The following is a 26,811-nucleotide window of genomic DNA, read 5'->3' as shown; positions in this document are numbered from 1 at the left end:
GTTTGGAGAACTTCGGGGTTGGTGAACACGTGGAGGTGCCGGGAGGGTGGCTCCTGGGGAAGGCTTGGGAAGCCTGCGCCCTTCCCACATGGCTTGCTCTGTGCATCACTTCCGTCTGGCTGTGCCTGTGCCACCCTTTCTGATAAACTCTAATTAAGGACTGCATAGTGTTTTCCTGAGTTCTGGATCATTCTAGTGAATTATCAAACCTGAGCAGAGGTCTTGGGAACCCCTGAATTTGTAGTCAGCTGGGCAGAAGCATGGGTAGCCTGGGGACCCCATTTGCGATTCTCTGGCTGGTGTCTGAAGTGGAGGCAGTCTTGTGGGATCAAGACCTTAACCTGTGGGACTTGCAGTAACTCTGGGGAGTGTCAGAATTGGACTGAACTGTAGGACATCCAGTGGGTGTCAGGAAGTGAGAATTGTTGGAAACACAAAACAGTACTATAAATAGAGACTCTGATCTAAGTCCTGTCACTATCTATCCCCCATCATCACTGTTAGTTGAACGAGATAAAAGTGCCTTTTTTGTAGGTCAAAAGAGTTCAGTCACAGCAATTTCATATGATTCAACCTAATGCAACCTATTGCACACCTCCAAGGTGTGGTAGGCACAGTCCTAAGTGCTTTACCCGTGTCCTCCCACATTCCTCACGATGCTCTTGATATAGGTACCGCTGTTATTCCCAGTGTACCCATGAGGAGACTGAGACTTATGAGGGTTAAGACAAAGACCTGGAATCCATGGCTAGGGAGATGCAGAGCTGGACTTGCACTCAGTCTGTTTGACAACAGACCTTCAGTGTATTCATTTGCTAGGGCTGCTGTACCAAACCGTCACAAACTGGGTGATCCTTAAAATAACAGAAATCTATGCTCTCACAGTTCTATAGGCTATGTGTCTGAAATCAAGGTGTCAGCAGGATTGGTTCCTTTTTGGAGGCACTGAGGAAGGGTCTGCTGCATGCCTCTTTTCTAGCTGCTGGTCCTTGATACAATTCCTTGGCATTCCATGGCTTGCAGCTACATCAGTCTGATCTCTGCCTATTGTTACATGGCATGTTTTCTGTGTGTGTGTCTGTGTCTCTTTGTATAGGAACACACCAGTGATGAGATTTATGGCTTATTCTAATCGAAAATGACCTCATCTTTTTTCATTGTTGAGACAGGGACTCCCTCTGTCTCCCATGCTGGAGTGCAGTGGCATGATCACGGCTCACTGCAACCTCAAACTCCTGGGCTTAAGCGATTCTTCGGACTACAGGTGTGCACCACCACACCCAGCTGATTTTCTCATTTGTTGTAGACATGGGGGTCTCACTATGTCATCCAGGCTGGTCTCGAACTCTTGGACTCAAGTGATCCTCCCACCTCAGCCTCCCAAAGTGCTGGGATTACAGGCATGAGCCACTGAGCCTAGCCAAAATGATCTCATCTTGATTACATCTGCAAATACCCTGTTTCCAAATAAGGACACATTTGCACGGACTAGGGGTTAGGATTTCAACATATCTTTTGAGGGGACATGATCCAATCCACAACACTGAGCTCTTAAGCAGGAACTCTGTGGTTGCCGGATACTGTGCTGTCAACATACGTAAGTATGCCTGTATCCAGGCAGGACTCCCATCTGCTCATTAGCCTCCTGGACCACTCAGGCCCTCGATGAGCTGTGCTGGCCAGGAGATGGCCACCTGCTAGCAGAGGGCTGGGGTGGAGAAGCCAGGCTCGGGTTCCTCCCTAGGGGGAGGGGATGCCTGCTGAGTGGCATTCAGGTGGACCACCCATGAGGTATGGACAAGGAGAGGGGCAGTTTTCATAGCTGCTATGCACACACATTTCTCCCTGCAGCATGGTTTCAATCACCTTGACAGGAAAACCTCAAACTTAGAATCTGGGCTGAAGATGCTTTGTTTTTCTTGCTAATCTATTCTCTCGCATTTTGCTAGTGGTAAGAAAGGTTTCAACAGTCACAGCTCAAAAGCCTGTGAGGAGCTCCTGAAAGACATTGTGTAAGTTCTCTACAGCAACGGAGCAAGTTAAATGAGAAATAATTACTCAGTGAGCAGGATTCTCTGGCCTGTGTGGCTGTGTGTTGTCAATGCTTTCCCCCAAATAATAGATGAGTTGTGAAGTGTGTAAATTCTTTGGTATAGCTATTGTAATGTAGGAACTGCAATCCCCAGAAAGCGTCATAATAAACAGTAGCAAGACTGTGGTTCCACACTGCTCTGCCGTGACATTTCCTGGGAAAGCTGGGAGTCACTGCATGTTCACCATGATCCAGGACCTGCCTGAAAGGTTCTTGGCCCGCCGTGAGCTTAGTGCTTCAAGGACTAGATAGGAACCCGTCTTTTTCAGCACCCTGATAGAAGCTAGTCCTGTCTCATCTTTTTGGCATATAAAAATAGTTCATTTGCACTAACATGTTTCCAGCTGGTGATACTGGAAGTGCATTTTTGTTTCTCCCCAGGGTTCTGATGAAACATTGCCTGCGCATTTAAGCGAGTCATGCTTCTGAGGCCAAGCAAAGAAAATCGCCAAAGAACAACAGTTTCCAGGGTTCACTTAGGAAGAAATTTTCCTTTGGTTCTTTTAACAGTGGATTCAGTTACTAGAAACCTGAGTGCACGGTCGAAGCCTCCATGTGCTATCTGTTAACACTGCCCTTCACCTTTTGGACCTCTGCCCCAGGGCTGGCCACACAGACTCTTTTTCTTGGGCCAGACTGAGGTTTCTCAAGTGTGACTCAGCCTGGGGATTAGGTCCAAGCAGAGAAGATAATTGTTTCTAGTCTGGTTTCTCCTTGGGAGGAGGAAGTTCCCTTCTTAACTTTACTCCGTCACCTTTTACACCTTCTGCTGCTGCTCCCCCACACTCCCCAAGCTGGGTCCTTGGATCTCCACTCATTCTGTGCTTTCCCCCTCCCAGGTTTGCTCACTTCACAGCTTCTATGTAGATGACTTCTGGATCCCAGTACCAACCTGTTTCCTGAGGACCAGAGTTAATATCCACCTGTCCACCAGCTATTGTCACCCAGCATCTCAAATGCAACATTTCTCAATCAGATTCACTGTTGGTGAATTCTGTTCTTCCCATTTAAAACCACTTGGCTCATCTCCAGTGATAAGCTATCTTCAGTCACCTGGGCTTGCAAGTTCAACCTCCTGTGGGAAGAGTTGCTCAGCCTGGGTGTCTCCCTCCATTCCCTGTCCCCCTCTCTTGTGGGCGCATTCCTACCACCTCCCCGTGGACTACTGCAATAGCTGCCCTCCTCACTGCTCCCTGCTTCTTGTGCCTTGAAATTCTTCACAGCGGCTTCATTGATCCTATTAACTCACAGCTCTGCTCCTGTTACTTTCCTGCTAAAAAAAACTTTCTAGGGCTTCTCTCTTCCGTACCAAATGAAGGGTCCATTCCTCAGCCTGGAAGGAAGGCCATTCTCAAGATAGGATCTCCTTAGGGAATGCATGTCATTCTCTTCCCATGTTCTATGCTTCAGTCATGAGTATAATTAACTTTTTTTTTATCTTTAGGCCTTTCCGGAGAATCTGTTCCCTGGAATCCCCAAACTCCCATTCCCAAATTCATCTACTGCATCACCAACCTTCCAGGCCACCTTTCCCTCTGTACTGAGATGAGATGTCATCATACTCTGGGGCTTCATTTGTGGCATGTGCACACAGATACATACATGTATACTTGTGAGTTACCTGCAGGCTCCTTGAGTCCCTGGGATGGGTGCTTCGGCCTAGCAGATGCCTGGTGTGCAGATGCTGACTACGCAAACGCAGGGCCCACATCTCACCACTTCGGAACCATTACATCCTTGCTTTCCCTACTCTTCTGATTCAGGCACAGGCAATACATTTGGCATAGAAAGAATGACCCTGTTCCCCAACCCCTACTGATTTTATACTTTGTTGGAGGCAAAAGCAAATTTCCAAGATTCAGGTCAACGTCAATTTAGAATTGTTTCTGCCAGTTGGAAAACATTTTGAGAAAATTTGAAAGCTATAGCCTTCTAAGGAAACAGGATACCAAACGCATACATGCACCACACGCACCCCCCCCCACACACATACAAACCCAGCCTGGCTTTACGTAGCTCAATCCTGTCAGGCTAATCTTTTGTGACAGAGCAGCAGACCTGGTAGATCAAGGGGGAAACAATAGTTGGAATTTATCTTTGCTGGCTTCAAAACTTTGGAGTCCTGGGTCCCACTCAATGTAATTATCATTAAATTGGTTGAAAAGTTAGAGAAAGGGAGAGTGCCAGTATGAGCTGGGGGTGGTGCTCCTTAGGGGATCAGCCTTGAGTCCAGTGGCCCTGAACGCCCACATGAATGGGCCAGATGACAAAAAAGAGAATATATTCAGAGTCAGCATTCATGTTAAGGGGTGGGGGTAGGTGTAGATAAATAACCAGCCAGAAAAGCAACCTTGGCAATTACATAAGTGATCAACACACAGAGGCAGACCTGTCTAGAAGAGATTTCATGTTTAGAAATAATCACACACACAATCAGCAACATAGCATTAGTAAGAACATGATATTGGGATGAAGAAATGCAACTTGCAGGAATTCCATAGTTCTAAACCTGCATTAACTGTATCCCTTTCCAAACTCCACAGCTGAAGATGGGAGGGAGAATTTGGACAACATTCAAGGAAGTGCCACAGAAGTGACTGAACTGGGCTGGGACATGGGAATGTAAGACTTCTACAAAAAAGTTAAATGAATTAGGTTTATTGAACTTGGAGATAGACACCTTTATAAGGGCAATAATAAACAAAAATAGACAAAGGTTTAAGTTAAAACACACAAGAATAAAATTAGATGTAAAGAAGACTTTCCTCAGTTTTAAGGTGGATAAGTGGGTTGTTAAATTACAACAGATTTCTCTAGGAGGGTCTGTTGTACTCCAGGCTCGCTGGGAGGCAGACCTGGATAACCTCTGAGTATATCTGTCCCCACCTGGCACTGCTGAGACTACTTCAGAGTACTTATTTAGGTCCATGATTGAAAATTAAGAGGCAGCCAGTGCCTCCATTGTTATAAAGGCCACAAGATCTGGTTATCTTTTATAAAGAGAAATGGAAACATGTAACAGAGCTCTTCCTCAAGTCCTGCATTGGGAACATTAGCACACAGCAGGGCCTTTCCTATGGAGACACAGTGCAGATTTGATCTGTGGTACAGCCAAACTAAAACACAGGTCACGGATTGTTTCCCCACTTTTGGTACGAACAAGCCCTTAATCAAGTATCTAATCTAGGGACGGTAACATTGGCTATTTAAGTGCAGGCACCCTAGGTTGTTAATGTCTGTTTCCCAACACTATTCCATTCCAACATTTTTCTTTACCTAAAGTGGGATAATGATCATTAAAAAAGAACACAATAATTTTCCTTACAACACTGCTGATAACTAATAATCACACAGTTGCATGTAAGTTAATTCTTTAAATTTAATCAGTCATTTATAAAACTCCCCAATTAGTAAAAGTTGGCTTATTTTAATAGCCTTAAACATTGGCCACTATTTAAAGAAGACATTCTAAAAAAAAAAAAAAAAGCAATCACATAATAGTTTATAGTAATTTACAAGTGGATGGTATACATTTAGATACAGAGGTAGAAGTTCACTTTTACAATGTTTCACTAATACACATATACCAAATTCAAGGCACAAAATAGTTTGCTTTACAAAAAAATACTGTAAAAATGTCATTTGCTGTTCTACAACGTGAATAAAACTTTCAAAAGAATCTTTACACCTTTCCATACATATGCCATAGAATAAGATTTCTCCCTCTCACTCATCATAGTTGGCACAAAAATGGGGACTTTTCAATGTAGAAGTTCCCATTTTTAAAAACTGTTTCTTTGCAGAGCTGCTATGTATTCTAGGTAAGAGTCCATCCAAAGAAACGAAACACAGCAACTTCCTGAGGAAAGGGCACTTTCTGTATGCAGCAAAATTCATAGGTAGAAAATGGATGATCTTTTAGGATAATTAGGTCTCCAGACACTTAATGAAGTATTTCAGAGATAAAATTAAAAATTCAAGGCTGGGTGCAGTGGCTCATGCCTGTAATCCCAGCACTTTGGGAGGCTGAGACGGGCAGATCACGATGTCAAGAGATGGAGACAATCGTGACCAACACGGTGAAACCCCATCTCCACTAAAAATATAAAAATTAGCTGGGCATGGAGGCGTGGAGACTGAGGCAGGAGAATCACTTGAACCCGCGGGGCAGAGACTGCAGTGAGCCGAGATTGTGCTACTGCATTCCAGCCTGGTACAGAGCGAGCGAGACTCTGTCTCAAAAAAAAAAAAAAAAAAAAAAAAAAATTCAGCTAATACTTTAGTCATTGTGACTTTAAGAAAGAGACTTGGTCACCTTTACTGTAATACTCAGACATCATTTACTTCAGTTGATGCAGATTTCAAAGTTCCTTTTCAAAAGAGCTAAACGTACAAACACCATGAAAAAGCCACCTAGGCCTTGCAAAACGGAAACTTAGAAAACATGAGAAAATATAGCACTATCAGTCCTTGAAACTGCGAAGATGTCAGCTGGCTGGAGTTTAATAACAAGAATGAGTAAACTCTATAGGAATTCTGAAAAATCACACACATGAAATATACAGTCTAGTTATCATTTCTAGACTTCCTGCTCATTAAAAAAATAATGGTAACCTGAAGATGTCACACAGTGCTTCTCTAAAGATTTGACTGGTTTTTGGGTTCTGCCTAAAAGGACCCTGTTGGCAACAACCTAAGTTCACTTTTACCGATCACATTTTCCAAGTACTCTAGTCGGTTAATTTACACTTTATTTTTTAAAAAAGTTGATTAAAAAAAGAAACAACACAAGTTTAGAATCCATAAAATGTCAGCAATGCTGATGTGCATTGGACTGAAACATCTGGATCATCTTCTGATAGAAGTAATATTCCATACAAAAAGATTCTTAGATTCCATTTTTTGCTTCATTATTGTTCGTGGCTTGCTTTCTTTGAGCAATAAAGGGGTACATACACTTGTCCGCTCCTAGGAATCGATACATGCACACAACTGCTTCAAATGGGAGGATGCTGAAAAAGGAAAGTCACAGCTGTTAGCAAACTTGAAGTTTCAACTAAGACATCCGGCAGGCATGGAGAGACCCGGTCAGTGAAGGAACCCTCCCAGTTACCTCTTCATGAAGGTCACGATGTACATGAGGCGAGGGGTGCAGATCATGGGCTGGTCAGTGAGGATGGCCTTCATGGCCTGCTTCACACAGTAATCAGGCTTCAGAGGTGGCAGAAAAGGCTCAATTTCTTTCCTGAAAGTTATTTATTCGAAAACAAAATGAAGAATTAACACAATAGAAAAGACTGGAAATACATATCAAAACATTAACAGTGACGTTATCTGAGTGATGGGATTTTGGGTACATTTTGTTTTCTTCATAGTGCTTTTCTGTATTTTCCAAATTTTCCTACTATGAACACATTTTATTGGCACAGTCTAGAAAACAAGTTGGGGGAAAAAAAGTAAAATTGGTCTGCTTTTCCATAAGATGAAAAAGTCATGTTTTTAAGATGCCTTAAAATGTATTTCAAATTATTTTCCTATGTTTTGCTTTCAATAGAAAGAGGAGAGGGTGCTTGGCATAGCAAACACTAATCCCAAGCAAGATGCCAAGCTTTTAGTATTAGGTGTAGTCAAAACGAGGGCGTAAGCTTTCAAAGTGAAAGGAAGGCCAGGTATCTACTTTCCAGGATGCTGGAAGAGGGAAAGCTAAAGTATATTCTCTAGGGGCCCCTGAAATGAAGGGCATATAGACATCCTACCTTCAGTTTAATTCACTAGGTTACATGTTGGAATGATGGTGTGCAATTTATTCCTTTCATTCTTCATTTTGCCACCATAGTTTTGGACCCCTGCACCTGCTGCTATGCTACACTGGAGGAAACAGAGCTCTGCAAGACCCTCAGCAACTGTTTCCCAAGTACATAAGAGGAAAACCAAACAAAACATCACAAACCACCAACACACACACACACGTTCACACAAACACACACGTGTGTGGGATAAGAGGCAGAGCTGGAGTCCATTTTCCAGTTCAGACTTGGAGTCACCCTGACTTTGGAGTGATTCAAATCACCTTCCACCTATTTTGCTGCTTGTTCAGTTCAGTACACGTTAAGAATGGCCCCCAACCAACAGGGAACTGATTTGGTTATCTTCCTTTGCCTTTCAAATTCACCCAAGCAAAGATTTCAAAGTAAGCGTGTCTTCACAAGCATCCTCTTAATGATTCACGGTTTTGTTTATTCTGCTGAGCTCAAGTCAGATGTAACTTGACATTTATATTCCCACATGCCTCCTTTCTATGTGTGTGGGTATTTTATTTCATTTTTCAGTACATCTAAATGGTTCTTCTCATTCTGCCAGAGTGAATCTAGTTACATACGCTTGCTGCAAAAAGGACGTTTCCAAATCTGGAGTGTAATATTCAATGGTCTTTTCAGAAGAAAGGCACGTTCATCTCTGTGACAGTGACATTGTTTCACATCCAGACCCAAGTCACATGAAAGAATTTTCTTCTGGAATCCCTATCTACCAATACCAATATTAAAGAAACAAAGTAACTCCAAAAGATGAGCTTCTAAGGAAAAGACTGGATATCTATGTTTTCTCTTTACAGAGAAGCCATTTCCTATCTGATGATTCTGGATTTCTGCAAATTAGTATCAGTGTGGCACCAGTCTCTCCCTTGCCAATCTTATACACCAATTTTACAAACTGAATCTTGACCGATGAAAGCCACAGATTGTCAAATGATAGTTAAAATACAAGGCTATATTTGAAAGTCCAATTCCACATATTCTCCCAATATTATTCTTTTTATCAGTAATAATATAGGTTCTCACTGACCTGATTCGGCAGCCTCGGAACATGCCAGTGTCTACGAGATAAGGGCAAACCAAAGTTGTTTTAATTCCATCCTTTTCAGCAGCCTTTAGTTCATGGCTCAGGGATTCATGAAAACCCACAACTCCAAATTTACTGGCACAGTAATCCTGAGTTAAAGAGGGGAGAAAGCAGAAATACTAAGCATATGCCCCATCCCCAACCAAACTGAAGCCTCCCTGGTCCTATTACTATGGTTGGATGTCTAATACATAGGGTTACAGGTGACTACACAAAGAAAAGGAAATCATTTTAAAAAACAGATACCTGGCTGGGCGCGGTGGCTCACGCCTGTAATCCCAGCACTTTGGGAGGCCAAGGTGGCTGGATCATTTGAGGTCAGGAGTTCAAGACCAGCCTGGCCAAAATGGTGAAACCCCGCCTCTACTAAAAATACAAAAATTAGCTGGGCATGGTGGGCATGTGCCTGTAGTCCCAGCTACTCAGGAGGCTGAGGCAGGAGAATTGCTTGAACCTGGGAGGTGGAGGTTGTAATTAGCCGAGATCATGCCACTGCACTCCAGCCTGCGCGATAAGAGTGAGACTCCATCTCAAAAAAAAAAAAGAAAGAAAGAAAGAAAAAAAACACAGACAGATACCTGATGTGGTTCAGTGCAGAAATAATATTTTCAAAGCAACAGCAGAAACAGATGAATGCTTTTTGTCACATCAACTAAGTATCATATTACTTTGGGGAAGTTACCATAAAGGATTCTATGAAAGCTAACAAGCTAACAAAGCTGAAGTTAAAATGGAGAGAGGTTCACTTTGAAGTGTCTGGAAAATTTACAAATGGTCTCTTGTTCAGTAAAGGAGAAAGAAAAACCAGTTTGTTTAAATTAATGCAAGAAGAATAAAGGCAAATCTAGCTTAGCCTATAAATTGTTATGATTTGACTTTCTTTGTATGGTGAAGTTAAAATGAAAATGATAACCATGCCTTGTAATCTTAAACTAGAACTTAACCTAAGGGCACACAATATAGGAAAAAAGTTATTGTCCATGGCCCAACTTTAGAAATGGAATCCCTTGATATGGGTGCTATTTAAATAATGTGTCCTTTTGCATATTTGCATGGAGTGATGTTTTCAGTTTTACAAGCATGCAGAGGACAAACAGGATAGAACAATATACATACTCATGCTTTATCATCTGAATATCGTGAAGAACAGGGTTTGATGAAATCCAGTTCTACAATTCTACAAACTTACAATGCAGGATACCTGACCACCTCATCTGATGGGCTAATTAATACAAGATAGCTCAGTTTTGGCAAGGTGACCACAACCAAATGTGAACCTCTGGCCTCATTCTTCTGTTCCCCGCAGCCTTCCATGGTTCTATTCTTGGCCCTGTGCCTCCTGTCATCGTCAAGCGAAGCTGCTAATAAAAATGGGCACACTGAGGGCTGGCCCATATACTTTTCTTGTTGCTGCTGCTTTGTCAAACTAGTGTAAGAGATTTTATGGCAGAAGAGGCAGAAGTCCATTCCCTTTTTTCATTTTGTTTTAGAGACAGGGTCTTGCTCTGTCTCCCAGGCTGAAGTGCAGTCGTGCCATCATAGCTCACTGCAGTCTTGAACACCTGGGCTCAAGCGATTCTCCCACCTCAGCCTCCCAAGTAGCTAGGACTACAGGTGTGCGCCACCACACCTGACTTAGAATTCCCTTCCGGTGGCTGGCCCTGGGTTCCTGTGGAACATCTATCCTACATCCTACACGCAGCACACATGCAGAGTGCTTTTGTGCAGCTTTCATGAATGGAGGGGCAGCAGGTGCTCTCCTGGAGGTTCTGATGTACTTATCACAGGATAAACAGATTGAATGAAAGAAATGCTATATATCTGACAAACCTCAACTCCGGCAGTACTGAACAATCCCAAGGAACTTGCAACTGTCACAATATGACCATGATTAATCTCCAGCATCGTAGGAAGAAAAGCCTTAGTGGTCTGAAACAAAGTTAGATTCAAGTTTTAGAACTGACATCATGAATTTCATCTAAAACCCAATCCAAGATCACAAAACAAATTTTTATTCACATGATGTTACATTTCCCAATTCCTTGAAAAATATTTTACGTTTATCAAAAAGATCTTTTAATTGTCTGGTTAGCTTAGCACTGTATCATCAGCATGGCAGGCCTATTATAAGTCATGACCGACAAGACTGTAATGTAAGAGCTTTTGTGGACAGTGTCTAGAGATGAAAAGAGAGCCATTGGCAGAAGGTTCACCTTTCAAGTGACAGTTATCTGCTAATTTAAAGTACTCCCAAGCCAGAGATTTGTTTCTGCTCATGACACTTCAATGCAGCTATCTCATGGTTTGGGAGGGACCACAGCCTACTACAAACATTGCCTTGTATTAATGTGTGCCTTATGGTGATGTCTACATAGTAATAGACCCATCAATGAAGAGATACTCCAGCAGTGTGCTCTGGAATCCCAAGGCTTACCACCAAAGTGAACTAGCAGGAGACAAAGTATTTTAGGATGTAAAAAACAGGGTAAATTATAGAACTATTTTTGTGAAAAACATATTATAATGCCAACTGTACACTGACAAGAACGTGTATCATTCTGAACAGTCACATTCCAACGTGGGTTTCATTGCAAGGACTCTGCCACAGATGCAGGTGACTGGCCACACAGTGAGGCAGAGTGTGGCACACGTTCCAGGGTGGGGGACCCAGAGGCCCTGGAACGTGTGCCAGAGGTGGCACAAAATCAGAGGCGGCGCTGATTTCTTACTCACTAAACTCTTTTCTTTCTAGCTCAGTTGTCTTCAAAATGCAAGGCTGTATCAGACAAAAAAAAAAAAAAAATTACTTCAAATTGCTTACAATGATCTATTAACTACTCTACCAGGCTCCCAACAGCTTTATAACCTGCTTCTTAAAAGAAAGCAGCGAAGAGCAATCTGTCTACTGCTGAGTTATCTCCTACTGCCAGCACAGCTTCCCATGATTTATGAAGTTAAAAAAACCCACACAACCAAACACTACAGAGCAGACTTAAGGAAGAGCTGCATTCCCTTCTCAGAGGATTTACTGGCTAAGGTATCACTGAGTTTTTGCATGAAACCTAATTTGGGTTTGTGGGTTTTTTTGGGGGGGTGGGGGTGGGGTGGGGGACAGGGTTTTGCAGTGTTGCCCAGGTTGGAGTGCAATGGCATAATCATAGCCTCGAACTCCTGGGCTCAAGTGATCCTTCTGCCTCAGCCTCCCGAGTAGCTGGGACTACAGATGCATGTCACCATGCCCAGCTAATTTTTAATTTTTTGTAGAGAAGGGATCTCACTATGTTGCCCAGGCCAGTCTTGAACTCCTGGGCTCAAGTGATCCTCCCATCTCGGCCTCCTAAAGTACTGGGATTATAGGCATGAGCCACTGCCCTTGACCCTATCTAATTTGTTATAATTTTTGTGTGTAAAGATTGAAAACAGCAATTCCATTAATTCTGATGTTTTTCTATGCTCCCATCAATTATTCATAGAGATGCCACATGAATTTTTGTGAAGTATCCCAAGGTCTTCCCCAGTCATCATGCAGCACCCCAGTCCCAACTCACACCGTTTGAGTTTCCTCATCAGTACCCATGAAATGCTTATTCTCACCTGTGTCATTTGACCCAGGAACTCTTCTGATAATCTATCCCAGACCCTTCCTATGTAAATCAAAGTGTAATATTCATCACATATTTATATAGTCTCTCATACTTTTTAAAGTGCTTTATGTCACTGGAGTCTCCTAATAATTCTTTATTGAAAGTAGTTAGGGTGTTAAACCTTTATCTAATATTATTCTAGGTCAGCCTGACTTTGTCTATATTTCTGTAAGACGTATAGTCAGTACCATTCACCTTAATATGATTGTATGTTTTATAGTGTTTTGATTTTGATTGTCTTATACTTATTTGTCTGACTGTTCCAGACTAAGCTGGAAGACCCAGATCAATCTTCCAAATATTAAGGGAAAATTCCTTTGCTACACAGAGACAGGCACTGTGGAGGAGAGCTAGTGATACGGTTTGGATCTGTGCCCCTACCCAAATCTCATGTCAACTATAATCCCCAATGTCAGAGGTATGGACTGGTGGGAGGTAAGTGGACCATGGGAGTGATCGTTCATGTATGGTTCAGGACCATTTCCTGGTGCTGCTCTAGTGATAATGAGTGAGTTCTTGTGAGATCGGGTTGTTAAAATGTGTGCAGCCCCCACCCCCACACACCCCCTCACTTCCTCCTGCTTCCGCAGTGTTTACTGCTGTACCCCCTTTGCCTTCTACGATGATTGAAAGCTCCCTGAGGCTTCCCCAGAAATGGAGCAGAAGCCTCTATGCTTCCTGTACAGACTGCAGAACCATGAGCCAATTAGACTTCTTTTCTTTGTAAATTACCCAGTCTCACGTATTTCTGTATGGCAGTATGAGAACAGACTAATACAGCAAGTGAACCCACTCCTTATTACTGCATTGCCCAAGTACAGTGCTGAGGAAGAGAGACACATGTTTCAGCTTGATTGTATTTCTTTGTAGTAGTAAAAACAGAAAGAGTAATTATGACAGTAATTATTATTTTGATCTGTTACCAAAAAAAGTCAAAAACTGGTACTTCAGGTTATTATGGGTTCAACTTTAGGCTCTATAATTTATACATGGGTATTATATCACAGAATTGAAAAAAAGTAACATCACAATGGAGTTTATGTATTCCAATGTAAACTAGAAAACAGCTGGGCACAGTGGCTCACACTTGTAATCCCCAAGCTTTGCAGGAGGCTAAGGCAGGAGGTTCACTTGAGCCCAGGAGTTCAAGACCACCCTAGGAAACACTGTGAAACCCTGACTCTACAAAAAATACAAAAAGTTAGCCGGGCATGTACTTGGTTACCTGACAAATCTGAATCACTCACTCACATGCCCACTCTAACTCGAGCCAGCGGCTGGGTCTGACTAGAAACTCAGACATCATAGCAGGTTGGCTCTAATGACTTCCCTGTATTCATGTGCTCTGGTCTTGCCTGCAGGTGTTAAATGACTAATCCAGATCTCCAGCACCACATCAAGGTAGGTGACAGAAGATTAACAAGTTCCTAACTGTTCTTTAAGTGTAATTTGTTGCAAGGTTCTGAAACTGATTAATGTCCCCTACCCATCTTGCCCTGAAATGAATCTGGTGGTATTAAGTTATATAAAATAGTTCCAGTTTCTCCATAAGGAGGGTACTATGGCTGCATATTCTAAAAAATGTGATTTGGGGACACATTTCCCCCTGTGGGACCCTCCCCCCACCCCCAAATTGTTTGAAGAAGAGTTAAGCTACAGGTTTAAAGGAAAAGGAAACAAAAAAGGGCAAGGGGGACAGAGAGAGAGAGAGAAAGAGAGGAGGCGGGAAGAGAGAAGAAGGAAGAGAAAGAGAAACCAAACAATCCAGATATGGCTATGTGAAAAAAATCTTTTCCAATTGTGGGCTATAAACATTTGGGGAAATACATTCCAATTTTAAAGAGTAAAGTATGACACAGATTGGCTTGTTGTAATATGAAGCTTTCTTTTGAGAGGGAGATTGCTTTGCTTTGTAAAGCACAGGTGGGTCAATGTTCAGTTTAAAATGTGATTTCTTTGCCTAATCAAGGACAAATTTGGCCTTCTGTATAAATTAAATCCAACGTATCTTTGCATTTTCTACATTTTAAGACAAAGATCCATATTCTTTATTTGAAAGGCTCATTAATTATAGGCAACACTGCAATTACTATAACAACCACTCACAGCGTCAACAACCACCAAAGAGCTGCGCGGAGGGAACTGAGAGGTGAAGAAAGCTATCTAGGGCCGCTAATCAGCCTGAGATCCCAGACAGCTTGTTTCTAAAGCTGGTGTCAAACATTTACTCAGCTCTGCTCTGTGTCGGGCAAAGGCAGGCTTGGGGTAGGAGCACCCACATGAGGACCACTCGGGTTTCTTTTAAGCCTGTGCTCAGGTTCCCGCTGGAGCCCAGTACACGTGACTGAGCACGAAGGCTGTTAATCATTTCCTTTGCTGCCTGAATAGAGGCGAGCAATTACTCCAAACTCCTGCCTTATGTCTGGGGTGCATTATTAAACAAACTTTGATCAACATGAATTCTATTCCATACTTTGCAAGAAAAATGCTATAGTTGGGTGACTAGAAAGCATCACATTTTCAGGAATTTTCCCAAGTAACCTGACTAGTTTTCTTTTCTAATTACTCTTGCCCTCAACAGTCTGGTAGATGACATTTGAGATAGCACAGCATATTCTGTCCTTGACACTGCTTGACAGCACAAAGAAATCTGGCACTTTGCAATGAATTATTAATGTGCACAAATATTGTAGCATGTATGAGGTAGAGACCAGCAAAAGGTGAAGTGCTAGTTGCCATGACACCAGTCAGTTCAAGCTAAGGTTCATAATCTTTAACTTTGTCTCAAAGAGTCGTCAGAAGAACATAAAGGGCAAATCTGAAACACACAGCCAAACGGCTTCAGTATAAATTAATGCCTGTGAGGCATGGGCGGATCTGAGAGGGCAGCACAGATAATTTGCTGACCAATAGGACTGCTGAGTTATACCAACTATAAGGATGGATAGATCAGGAGTTATCATCTAGTAAAGGGGTCTCCAAATGCAGTACATGTGATCAGTCTCCGGAGTGAGCTGGTACCCATGCTGGTTGGCAAGGTTTGCTAGATGCTAACTGTAAGTCAGAGAATTGCACTGTATTGCAGTGTCCTCTTGCCTGTCTAAAAAACAGAAGAAGACATCAAGTTCTTCTGCAGGAAAATATGGTTGACTCTTGATCTAGCGGGGGGGGTCTCAAAGTCAGTAACCAATATGTGAACCAAGAAGTCTGCAGAATTTAGAGTTGGAAGGGGCCTAGGGATTTTCTTATCTGCAAAAGAGAAAACTTTTAATAACTGACTTTGTCTATTAAGTGTAGAGCTAGAACTTTGATTACCACGATTATTTTGATCACAAGATTCCAATATCATAATCTGCTACCAGCTGACGGGGTTGCTGTGTGATTAAAAAAAAAAAAAAAAAAAGGAAGGACATTCAAACGGACACTGACATTCCTATGAAATATGCTTAACAAGTCTAATATCTCCTTAGCTCCTCAGGGCTCCTCTTCAAAGCACTGGGCACGTTGAAAGATAACTGTAAAGGTCACATTTGTGATATAAGCAAGAACTTCTTAAACAGACGTGTAAGTAAGTGCACATAGACATGACATGTCATAGCTCGAGAAATCTTTTAAAGTACAGTTTACGCCAAATTAACTTCCAACAGCTCCGACTCTCCAGACCATTACTGGTACTCTTAATGACAGACTGTGTAGCCCAGAGCCTGCAGCTGCAGTGTCAGGACAAATTAGCCTAAAGTGGAACAAAAGTCAATGTGAAGAAATGTGGTATCCGGCAAAGTCTGACTCTTGAAATTCTGAGACTGATGACATTTTAAAGGTGTAGGTACAACAGAATGTGTTTTCCATATTTGTAAGCAATTCTAGGTTCCTGAGCACTAAGAGAAAAGCAAAGTTAATTTCTCACCATAGGAGAAGGCCTCATTATTTTTGTGCACATACACGACTGTCCTGTGATCAATTCAAGAGAAGGTATCTTTTAAAAGAATGGTTTTGAAATGTTTATCTCTTATTTGAAATCCAAGAAAGAGAGTAGACATTCATTTCCAAAGAGGACCATAAATCATATAACGCTGGGAGAAAGGTGACCACCACCAGCACAGTACAGTTTTCTCACGTATGCTTAAGTTTTTTCAGAATTTCCAAATATTAGCATGATATAAACTTTGAATAAAAAAGAACACCATCAAGACTCCACTGAACAAAGAACGTCTGACCGGAAATGCTTACGGCACCCATCACATGGCTGGGCAACTTTCCTCTACTGTTCCACCCCTTCTGCCTGCCTGTGCAGCTGCCAGAGTTAACTTATCTTTATCAGAATCACAAAGGAACACTCTCCCACTTATTTACAAGGCTAAAATGACATCTGGTGGCGCTCTTCTCTGAGAACTCAGTCACTGTTCCTGGAAAATGATTCAAAAACACAAACTTTTGCGGGGCAACTGTAGGAGTATTCTTGTGCATGTGGTAAGTACTAACTGCTGATGTTGCTGAAATGTTCCACTAGTCCCTGTAGCCTCACAATGTTTTATTCATTGTCCTGTGATCAATTCAAAAAAGCCATCTTTTAAAAGAATCGTTTTGAAGTGTTTATCTTTTATTTGAACATCCAAGAAAGAGTAGGCATTCACTTCCAAAGGGGACCATACATCCTATCATGCCTGAAGGTGCTTAAAATACAGTGAGCTGTGTTAAAGTTAACAGAATACATCATTCGTGTGTTCAAAAATGTAAAATGGTGACATACTACCAGCTCACCTGGGTAAGGAAAATATGGCTAAAGTACCTCTAAAGGTATCTATTTATTAAGTATACTGACCAAACTTTAGACATTTTACTTTGACCGTAGAAAGTATTATTTGAAAAAAAAATCTTCATTACAAAATTATATCTTTAATTAGGAAGTAAAACCTACATCTGTATTTGCTAGCAGTACCAACTTTAAATATTCTAGCTGCAGCTGACAACAGAAATTCTAACATGCATATGTTGTTGCATAATAGCCTCTTTTTCCTACTTGGGTATGTTTGTAGAGACAGAAAGGGCTCCTGACCAACTGTGCAACAGAGCCCCAAGATATTAAGCCTGGAACTACTCTCTCAGACTTAACAAAATGTTCATCTTAATTTCTATCACATTGAGACAAAACATTCACTCTTTAGATAATACAGGAGAGACTAAAGAACATGTCATAATAGTCAAATTTGCGCCAATGTTAAATCTATCCTTTTAAAAACATGTATTATTGTGAGGCCACAGGGATTAGCGTAACATTTGAACAGAATCAGCAGTTAGTACTCAACGCACATGCACAAGAATACTCCTACAGTTGCCCTGCAACCAAGAAGCTAATAAAAGAGCCAGGCTTTTCAAATGAACACCTTGATGATGACACCATTAATTATTCAGCAAAAATAAATGCTTCATTAACTTGTCTTCACACTGTTAAAGGATAGGATGAATTTACCTCAAGGCAGCAACTCAGATATCAACATTCCCTTACATTTTAGAGCTCACTATGCAGAAATACCAGAAATAAGGTGACTTAAAACTCAATTTGTCTGTAAAATACACTGGCCTTTGGAATCCAGAAACCCACTTGGTCCTGACTGCCATTACTTAACCTTCCTTTTGTTACTTGACCTCTCTGGATCTTGACTGAACTCATTTGTGAGACAAAAGAGGAGATCTCCAAAGTTTTTTCATCTCAAATATGTTACGATTTATATTCAACAATTATTTTTCCAACTCCTACCACACACCCCAAATACTGAGGTAATGCTGAGGTATTATTTGCCTAAGACTCTCGTAAATGACTCAATAAGGGATCAACTCCATTAGTGCAGTGGCCAGCACTGAGTGATCAGCAAAAATCTCATTGAGTATTTCTATGATGTCACGGCTGTGCCTTTTAACATAACTTGAATGTATGCCTCTTATCTATTAAAAAAATTACAAATTATTTGTTTGAAACAATCATCCTTTTTCTGTGTTTTACTTGAGTCCATGGAGGCTCAATGTGTTAAACAATGAATGCTCAGCACTGTTTCTGAAACGCTGTTTTCCCCGATCTTTCCCCTGCCGGGCCCTAGATGATCAAATGAGTGTTCAATGATCTCCTTAAGCCTCAGGCCCCTCCCCTTATTTAATAACTCTTTATGGAATAATGAAAATAACCCACAAAATTGCAGCCAAATAGCTTGCCAAACAACAGGCTGTCATTAATCTCTTTGCTTTGCCCCAAACTCAAATTGCATCTTAGAAATTGTAATAAAGACAGATCTTCCAAAGGGCAGAGGCTTCGGTTCTGCTCTAGTGACCAGTTAACTACTTCCATGACGCATAAACACATGCATGTGAGCTTAGCCACTGCTCAGGCCATCTGCAGTGGCAGACTTCCTAGCCCCTGTTCCAACAGCATGGCTCTCAATGTGCCCATGATCATCAACCCCTGTAATTCCTAATTGTAAATAGTTTAAATTCTTCCCTGCTTTCTAGTTTGCTTACTGTGAAATCTTTAAAAAAATTTAAATCTTTACCTAAATGAAGGGTAAATATATTCAAGAGATTATTCTGTTTTTAAACATGCACTGCTAGAACTTAGAATTCACTTAACATGTATTAGGGTCTATGAGGTACCTACACTGGGATAGGCATTGTTAAAAAACAAAAATAAATATTTGTGAACCTCGTAAAGGATTTTAAAGATTGCAGATGGCAACTTTCCTATAAATCAGTGGTTTGCTACATTAGAATCACCTAGGGAGCTTTTCCTCCTGGTGTTCAGGATGCATCTCAGACCAGTTATACCAGAATCTCCAATGGGAGAATCAGGCATCAGGAGGCAACGTCCCTCAGGTGGTTCCCATTTGTAGCTGAGTTTGAGAACCAGTGCTCTAGAACAGCGTTTCTCAATCTCAGCACCATTACATTTGGGGCTGGGTAATTTTAAGCCATAGGATTGCCCTATGCATGGAAGGATGTTTAAGCAGCATCCCTGACCTCGCTCCACTAGATGCCAGTAGCAGCTCTACCAGTCTGACAAGAAAAATGTCTCCAGATGTTACCAATGTCCCCTGGGGGCAAAATCACCCACATGAGAACTGCTCACTAGAAAGAACATGTACATTAGGAAAGGAAGTCCCATATACTCCAGTGACGATTTTCCCTTAAGCTTTCATTCTCATATTGTAATGACATTTTCCTAGGTTTGGAATATATTTGGGGCTGAAAATTGAAAAAAAAAAAAAAAAAAGCCAACAACTTAAATCTGGACTCAAAACTTCATCACTTGCAGTTTCTGTACTTCAAACCACCACTCCACCATGAAATTAAGGACAATAATACTGATCCAACAAGTCTGATATATTCTAGCTACCTCAAGAGGAACAATATTGAAACGTAATAGAAGATCACACCAATCACTTACCAATCACAACTCTGGTTAAACCATCTAAAATATTATTACTAAATTATGAGAACTGAAAAAAGAAAACTTCCTTTTAAGGACAACAAATATACATGAGATATCATTCCTTCCACTATCCAGCAACACCACACGGTTCTTCACTGGCTAGCCCTGACTTTCTGCTGCGGTGCTTAGGGCAGCTGTGAAAACTCCACCCTGGGCAGAGCAACCAAGAGGAAGCATGAGCTAAAGGGCACCTGGACTCTTCCTTTCAGACACTGGACCTGAATCAAAATTTAAAAAATAAACCTAGATCAGAGTGGGCCCCAGAGTGCGCAGTCTGACATCTTCCTAGGTACAAGATTCCTAAAGGGCTAGTTAGCTCAGGAAAAAAAAAATAGTGTGTGTGTGTGTGTGTGTGTGTGTGGGTAGGGGGGAGATGGAATATTGAAAAAGTGGGAAGAGTAGTTCCTCTTCAAACTTTGACACATATGCACGTAGGAATCACCTGGGCTCTGAATCAAATGCAGACTCCGATTCAGTAGTTAGGTTGTGCTGCTGCGGCTGCTTGGGACCACAAGCCAAGCACAAGATTCTAGAGTGAGCCTGAGCATTTATCAGGTAAAGTCTGGTTCAAATCAACTTCAAGAGCCCCTAGTATGAATGACCATGGGACTTTGTGGACTGACTCTATGTCTATTTGCCTTGGATCCATTTTTAGCATGAGCAAACCACCCAATCCCATTAGAACAAAGTTTGTAAAGAAGAAACCTAAAAGACTTCAAATCCTCCCCACCACATCCACAGAGGCTTTGAAGGCTTATCTTTCAAGACAGGGACTGCAGACTCCATCATCCTCAGCACTTCCCTCACTAGCTTTCCAACTGTACCTTGGACAAGTGAACCATAGAGGCTTTTATACTCTGGTAAGCCTCATTTAGGGAAAAATTACCCCTTGATAGATCACATGCTTGGACCATAAGTTTGGACACTACCAGTGGCCCAAAGTGCACAATTTGGAAAATTCATGATTAACATTTCAAAGGCAAAGCTTATGAAGCTATCTGGAATTCTGATCCCATAAGAATATTATATAACAGAATAAAGGTTTTACATTTTGTTAGGAGATAAGCTAACAAAATGAACTAAACTAAAACCACACCTAACTGATATTTTGGTACCAATTGTTAATAGAACTTTGTTCAGCCAGTCCTTGTAGAAGAGCTCTTTCCATTCGTGACTATTTCTGTGTCCAGTTTGTCAACACTGATATGCAAACTAGGAAGAGAAAGAAGGAAGCTGGGTGACCAAGGATGCACTACACTATTCTCAAGGAAATAACTCTCTCCAATACAAGCTATGGAAAAGTACAGAAAAGGCCCAGAAACACACAAGTTGGGCTTTGGTAATAAAATTCTAGTACAGTATTGGTTCTTCAGGCTGGAATTTTACATGCTTGTCTAATCTACAGAGCAAGCTTCCTGGGGATATTAAGCTAGGGTTAATCAGTTATTGCTAAACTAACCATGCTAACAAAAAATCAACATTTGAAGACTTAATTCTTATACCACAGGGCAAAACCCATAAGTGACTCATAGGAAAATCTACCTACTGTACCAGGAGCTTTGAACTTGTAGCCCACAGCTAAGTATTTGTACAGGCTTTAACCTGGAAGCCTAGGCTGAGGGTTTGGGTCCTAGCTTCTTCCTTCCCTGGCAGTGACCTTAGGGAAGTCCCTTCACCTCTCTGGGTTTGTTTCCTCATCCATAAACATGAGGATAGTGGCTCTACTTAATTCAGAGTTGCTGTGAGGCTCAAATGAGAGAAGTGTTTATGAAAAGGCTTTGTAAATTTAAGTGCTATAAAAAAGTTCAGTAAATGTGCACAAGGCTCATTAAGCATATATTTACAGACTATTTTTGTTATAAGTGCTATCTATTTTTGGTTAGGTTTCCTCAAGTTCCTGCAAGTCCTGGTTCTTACTATGTATGGTTCCCAGTCCTTCCTGCCCTCCACGCAGTGCCAGACCATACTTTCGGTTAAAACACAGTATCTGACCTAAGAAAAGAAGTCTCAAAAACATTGCTAAGCAGTTGCTTCAGCTGCCTAGTCCCTTTCATCCCGAGTCCTAGATGACGCTGGAAAACAACAAAACTTTCCAACACCACCTCCTTTCTAATTCTTCTTATTCAGTCCCATTTTACTATAGGCAAAAAATGACTGTTATAAATAAAAATTGCAACACTTTAACAGTCCAGCAAACATAATAAAAATACAATACAAAATCATTTAAAAATAACTCATTACACCTTATGCTTCTCTTTCCAAAGAGACTGTAGGACTAGCCCATGTAAAAAACCCTTAAGAAATCAGTAGGGGGCAGTATGTTAATTACAACTTACAGGTGGGAAAATTCAGGCTTTGAATTTTAAGTTTCATTTGTTCTCAAAATACCCCTGTGTTTACATAAGTAACACATGTTATTTTGAGCCCTATTGTTTAGGATAACACTAAGAAGCTGCACTATGTTAATATTCAAAAATTCCAGTACTAACCTATTTGAAGGAAAGGCAAGAAATTCACATTTTATGCAAGCAGCATACAAGAAATACCTGTGGTTTTTTCCAAACCAAAAAATACAATGTTAACACCACTGCCACTTTTCACACATTTTTGTGTGATCTTTGAAAGTTTCACAGACCAAGTAATGTTTTGTTTCCAAATGTGAATTCATTGTAAATGGCTTGTCATTGTAAGGGGCTAATTTGACAGCACTCAAGGTTGTGGCAGTAATTGCCCTTACTTGTTAAATATTCTAGCAGCATTTGCTGCAGTGTTGAAAGTTTTACGATGATTATAAGAGGATATTCATTTTTTTTCCCCCTGTGGCTCACTTCATTTTAGTTTCAGAGCATTTAGGAAAATGGTCCCTGACAGGTGTGAACTTCAGTTTTAAGAGAATTGACAAATAAAGTAAAAAAGACAAAAAAAAAAAAAAATTCAAGAATGAAATACACTGGGGAAGCTCTTCAAGTGAAAAATGTTAGCATTCCTTCAGACCACATGAAAAGGTGTGCATCCCCTCGCATCCCCTCCAGTACGGGGATGGCATAGGCCTGTATAAACCCAGGGATGCAGGTAACTGAAACTAGCCAGCCAGGTATCTCAAGGCAAATGTGACTGAATCCCAAGGCCATGCTCTGCCAGCCTAGGCTCTGAACAATGGTATCTTAACAGAACGATAATTCACAATACAGGGAAGCTTCCGAAGGCTACCTAGAAACCTTCTGAAGGCTTTAGAAAGAATCAGAAACCCCCATCTTCTGAGTTATTTCCCAATTATGTCTATATGGGGTCTCAGCCTAAAGGAGCTTCTAGGTCAGTTGATAGAATCTATAAGTGTTAGTTATTTGAATACCTAACTACTATACTGACTTCTGATAAGAAAGATTAACACATTTTAATCTGATCTCTGGAGTTACAGGCTCAAAACATTGAACTTAACCCATTCAGCTGAGGCAGGAAATAGTTCTCTATTTAAGGACTATTAGATTTTGTCATACTCCAAAGATTAGTTACAAAAGACCCTTTCTCTCAGGAAAATACTGGTTCCATGTGCAGGAAATAAGATACAAATCCACCCTGCCAGTACACCCCCTAGTGGAACTTCAGCATAGTACAATTTAGGGGTCCAAAAACATCCCAGGTATTTAGGACTTTCCCAGGTCCAGTGGCTGTAACTCCACCATAATAATGTCTTCTACTTATTACTGAGCATACGAAAACAAGCAAGCAAGCAAACATAGCATGTCATCTGCACATTCATCCATATAGGCAGATATCTGAATTAGACACATGCAAATAGACTACTTATTATCATTGAAACAGGCTTAATTTTAGTTTCTGAAAAAACTAAAGCAGAAAGTTTAGATGAATTTGCTATTAATATTTCTCAACTCAAGACAAAACTTAAATGTAAAGGAGTTTCCTACTTAAAATTCTTCTAACTCTCAAGTGAGGCTATTAAATTTTCTCAAATTGTCATGGCTTAGATATATTCAAGTTACTAAAATCGATTCACTAGAATTTGCCAAAGATCTCGAAAATCTGAAGCATGTTCAGAGTAAAAACAAATGTAAGAGAAGAGAATAAGCAAAGTAAGAGCAGTTAAGTATTAAACTATAGGGTTCGTAGTGACCCAATCCTGCAATGAATAGCTAAGGACTCTGCCGGGGCACTCTGCATTCAGTCTTTTTGAGAAAGCTATTCAGTCAGTGTTAGTGTTAGCATTAGCACAGGCTACACAATGCTTCCACTTTGACATATCTTATACATTAATTTCTATTTGGGCAGATAATGGATAAAGCCTGGGATGTAGAAATAATGAAGCAGAAAACAACAAATACCAACTTTGCTTCCTTCCAGGAATTGAGATAAATAGCACAACTCACTCCATGATCAAACAAGAAAGGGCCATTCCCTGAGCCGAGAATTTCATGACTATTTTACAGGGACTGCCACCTTAACATATAAAAATATTATTAAGTGAACATGAAAATATTTTGAATTTGTTTTTCTCAGGAATGGTGACAGATTTTTTTTCTGAACTATTTAACTTCTGTCGTCTTCAAGTAAAACAGGACTCAAATGGCAGAACAGCCAAGCAGAGGCTCTTGTGTGAAGCATAAGTGTGTGCAAGGCTCTCTCCAGGCACAGTGAGGAGTCCAGCCCATCTGAAGTTTACAGTAGATGAGGGAATAAAATAGGTGTGGACCTGGAAAAGCAGGTGGAAATCAGCTTTGGAAGGCCCAGGATGCCATGCTAATGAGCCTGGACTTCACGCTGTAAGCAATATGGTCATATAAGGGTTTTAAGCAGGCAAATAACCAACTCAAGGCTGCTTAGATGATCCTAGCTTGGAAACCCAAAAGCGAACGCAGGAAAAGAAGATCAGAGGCACTTTCAAGAATCCACACAAGAGGTGATGGAGGCACACAGAAGGAAGTAGGAAAGGAAAGGGGGGATCAATCAAAGCACAGGGGCCCAAGAGAATGGTCAGGATTTAGGGACCCATGAATGTGTGCAGGCTGGAGAGGTGAAGATAATGCTGATGTTTCTAAGTCTGGTGACCAGAGAATGCAAGAAGGAGCAAAGAGGAATTTGTTCAGTTTTGTGACATGCTGCTTTAAGAGAATGTGTGGTGCAGTCAAGGTAGTTGTGTGAACTTGGGAACTATCCTAGAGATCACAGTTGAAGCCACTGAAATAGATTACCCAGCTAGATGGAGGTTCTGAGAAGAGGTCTGAGCATACAAGACTAAACAGTCATTACAAGTTGGAGGTGGGGAGGCTAAAAGGATTCGGAAGGCACACAGAGAAGCACAACAAAGTGGGCTTATCATGGAAGCTAAAGCACTTGAGTTTCAAGGAGACGGTCAAGAGGGTCACATTCTGTAGAAAGACGAAGCTGCACACTGGATTTGGCAATGGGGGGAGTGCTGCTGTTTTTTTCATTTAGGTTAGAAATGATGACATTGGTTATTTAGGAGTATTTTTTAAACAACAGAAAAACAGACACAGATTAGAACATATTGAAGATGTTGGAGAACTTTTTATCTGATGTAACGTCTGGTTCCCTATTCACACCAGCTACGTAAAGTGATATTTTATCATGTCATAGATTTTTATTTCTAGTAGCAACAGATTTGGGCCCAGCATGTAATGTATCAAATACAGAAACTCAAAGTTCAATGAGCATGTGATCCTATTTTGTGTATACAGGTATACAGTCCCAGGTACCAAGCAGTTCCTGTCAAAAGAGATGTTTTACTCAGTTTTCAACTGTGACTACAAGAATAAGATAAAATTGACCCCAGGTCAATTTACAACTCTGTTTAAGACATTGAAAGTACTTCTAAAGTTCAAACATTTTTATACGTATGACATATATTTAATAACAGAAACCAGTTCTAGTGAAGACTTTTAAAAATAGGCCATGAATTCCAAGTGTTTAGTAGCTATCTTAAGATAGGAAATCAATACTCTCTATAAACTACTTAGTCTTACACCTATTATGGTAAGGAAGAAGAAATACTAGCCAAGTATTTTTATGAATACTTTAGAAATGAATGTAAGAAGCCTTGAACAAAACTAGGTTTCTGTAACCAGAGAACAGAGGAATGCAGTATGTGAGATTAAAAACCAGTAAATCACATAAGAACCTAAACATTAATGATTAGGGACCATTCATGAGATATTAGGTACAACCGCAGCACTAATGTCTTTAAGTGCTACATTACTCAGATCTAGCTGGTGGGCTTTTACTTTTCCTGGATAGATTTTAACTAAATAGACTTTAGACATTTGGATATAGATAAATGCTTAATTCAGTAATTAGTATTTTAAAACTGTGAAACCTTTTAAGTTAAGTGGTCTATTAATTAACTACCAATTATCTTGTCTGACTACCATATCAATAGAAGTAAATTACCTACTAGCTATTTGACAGATTTAGTCCTTTACCATGCAAAAATTCTTCAGAATATAAAAGGCCTGGAGTTAAATGCTTTTGCTTCCCCCTTTTGGTTAATCAGGGATCAATTTGCTGCTCACGTATAAAGGCCAAATGCAGCTCTTTGGTCAAAAAGGATCTACAGATAAACTTTGGCTTTTAGAAATAGCAAGGTAAGATTCTGTTCCTCTTAAAAAATATGCAAGTTGCACTCCAGCCTGGGCGGCAGAGCCAGACTCCGTCTCAAAAAAAAA

The 26,811-nt window shown here is 40.8% G+C and overlaps 1 protein-coding gene across 1 annotated transcript in view; it reads right to left on the bottom strand.

Moving 5' to 3' along the window:
* Nucleotides 1-4,734: 4,734 nt before the first annotated feature.
* RDH10 (retinol dehydrogenase 10 (all-trans)) overlaps nt 4,735-26,811 on the bottom strand; it is a 36,888-nt gene continuing 14,811 nt past the window's right edge. Inside the window, exons 5-8 of the mRNA XM_011957436.1 lie at nt 10,823-10,921; nt 8,936-9,081; nt 7,206-7,337; nt 4,735-7,104 (exon numbers count right to left, since the gene is read on the bottom strand). Of these exons, the coding sequence (XP_011812826.1) occupies nt 6,981-7,104; nt 7,206-7,337; nt 8,936-9,081; nt 10,823-10,921 (501 nt within the window). The 3' untranslated portion in view covers nt 4,735-6,980. The remainder of the gene's footprint in view (nt 7,105-7,205; nt 7,338-8,935; nt 9,082-10,822; nt 10,922-26,811) is intronic.

Source organism: Colobus angolensis, unplaced genomic scaffold (genome assembly GCF_000951035.1).
Source record: "Colobus angolensis palliatus isolate OR3802 unplaced genomic scaffold, Cang.pa_1.0 Scaffold440, whole genome shotgun sequence".
Classification (NCBI taxonomy): domain Eukaryota; kingdom Metazoa; phylum Chordata; class Mammalia; order Primates; family Cercopithecidae; genus Colobus; species Colobus angolensis.
The sequence above is the reverse complement of the archived record's forward strand: the minus strand, read 5'-3'. Positions and strand labels throughout refer to the sequence as shown.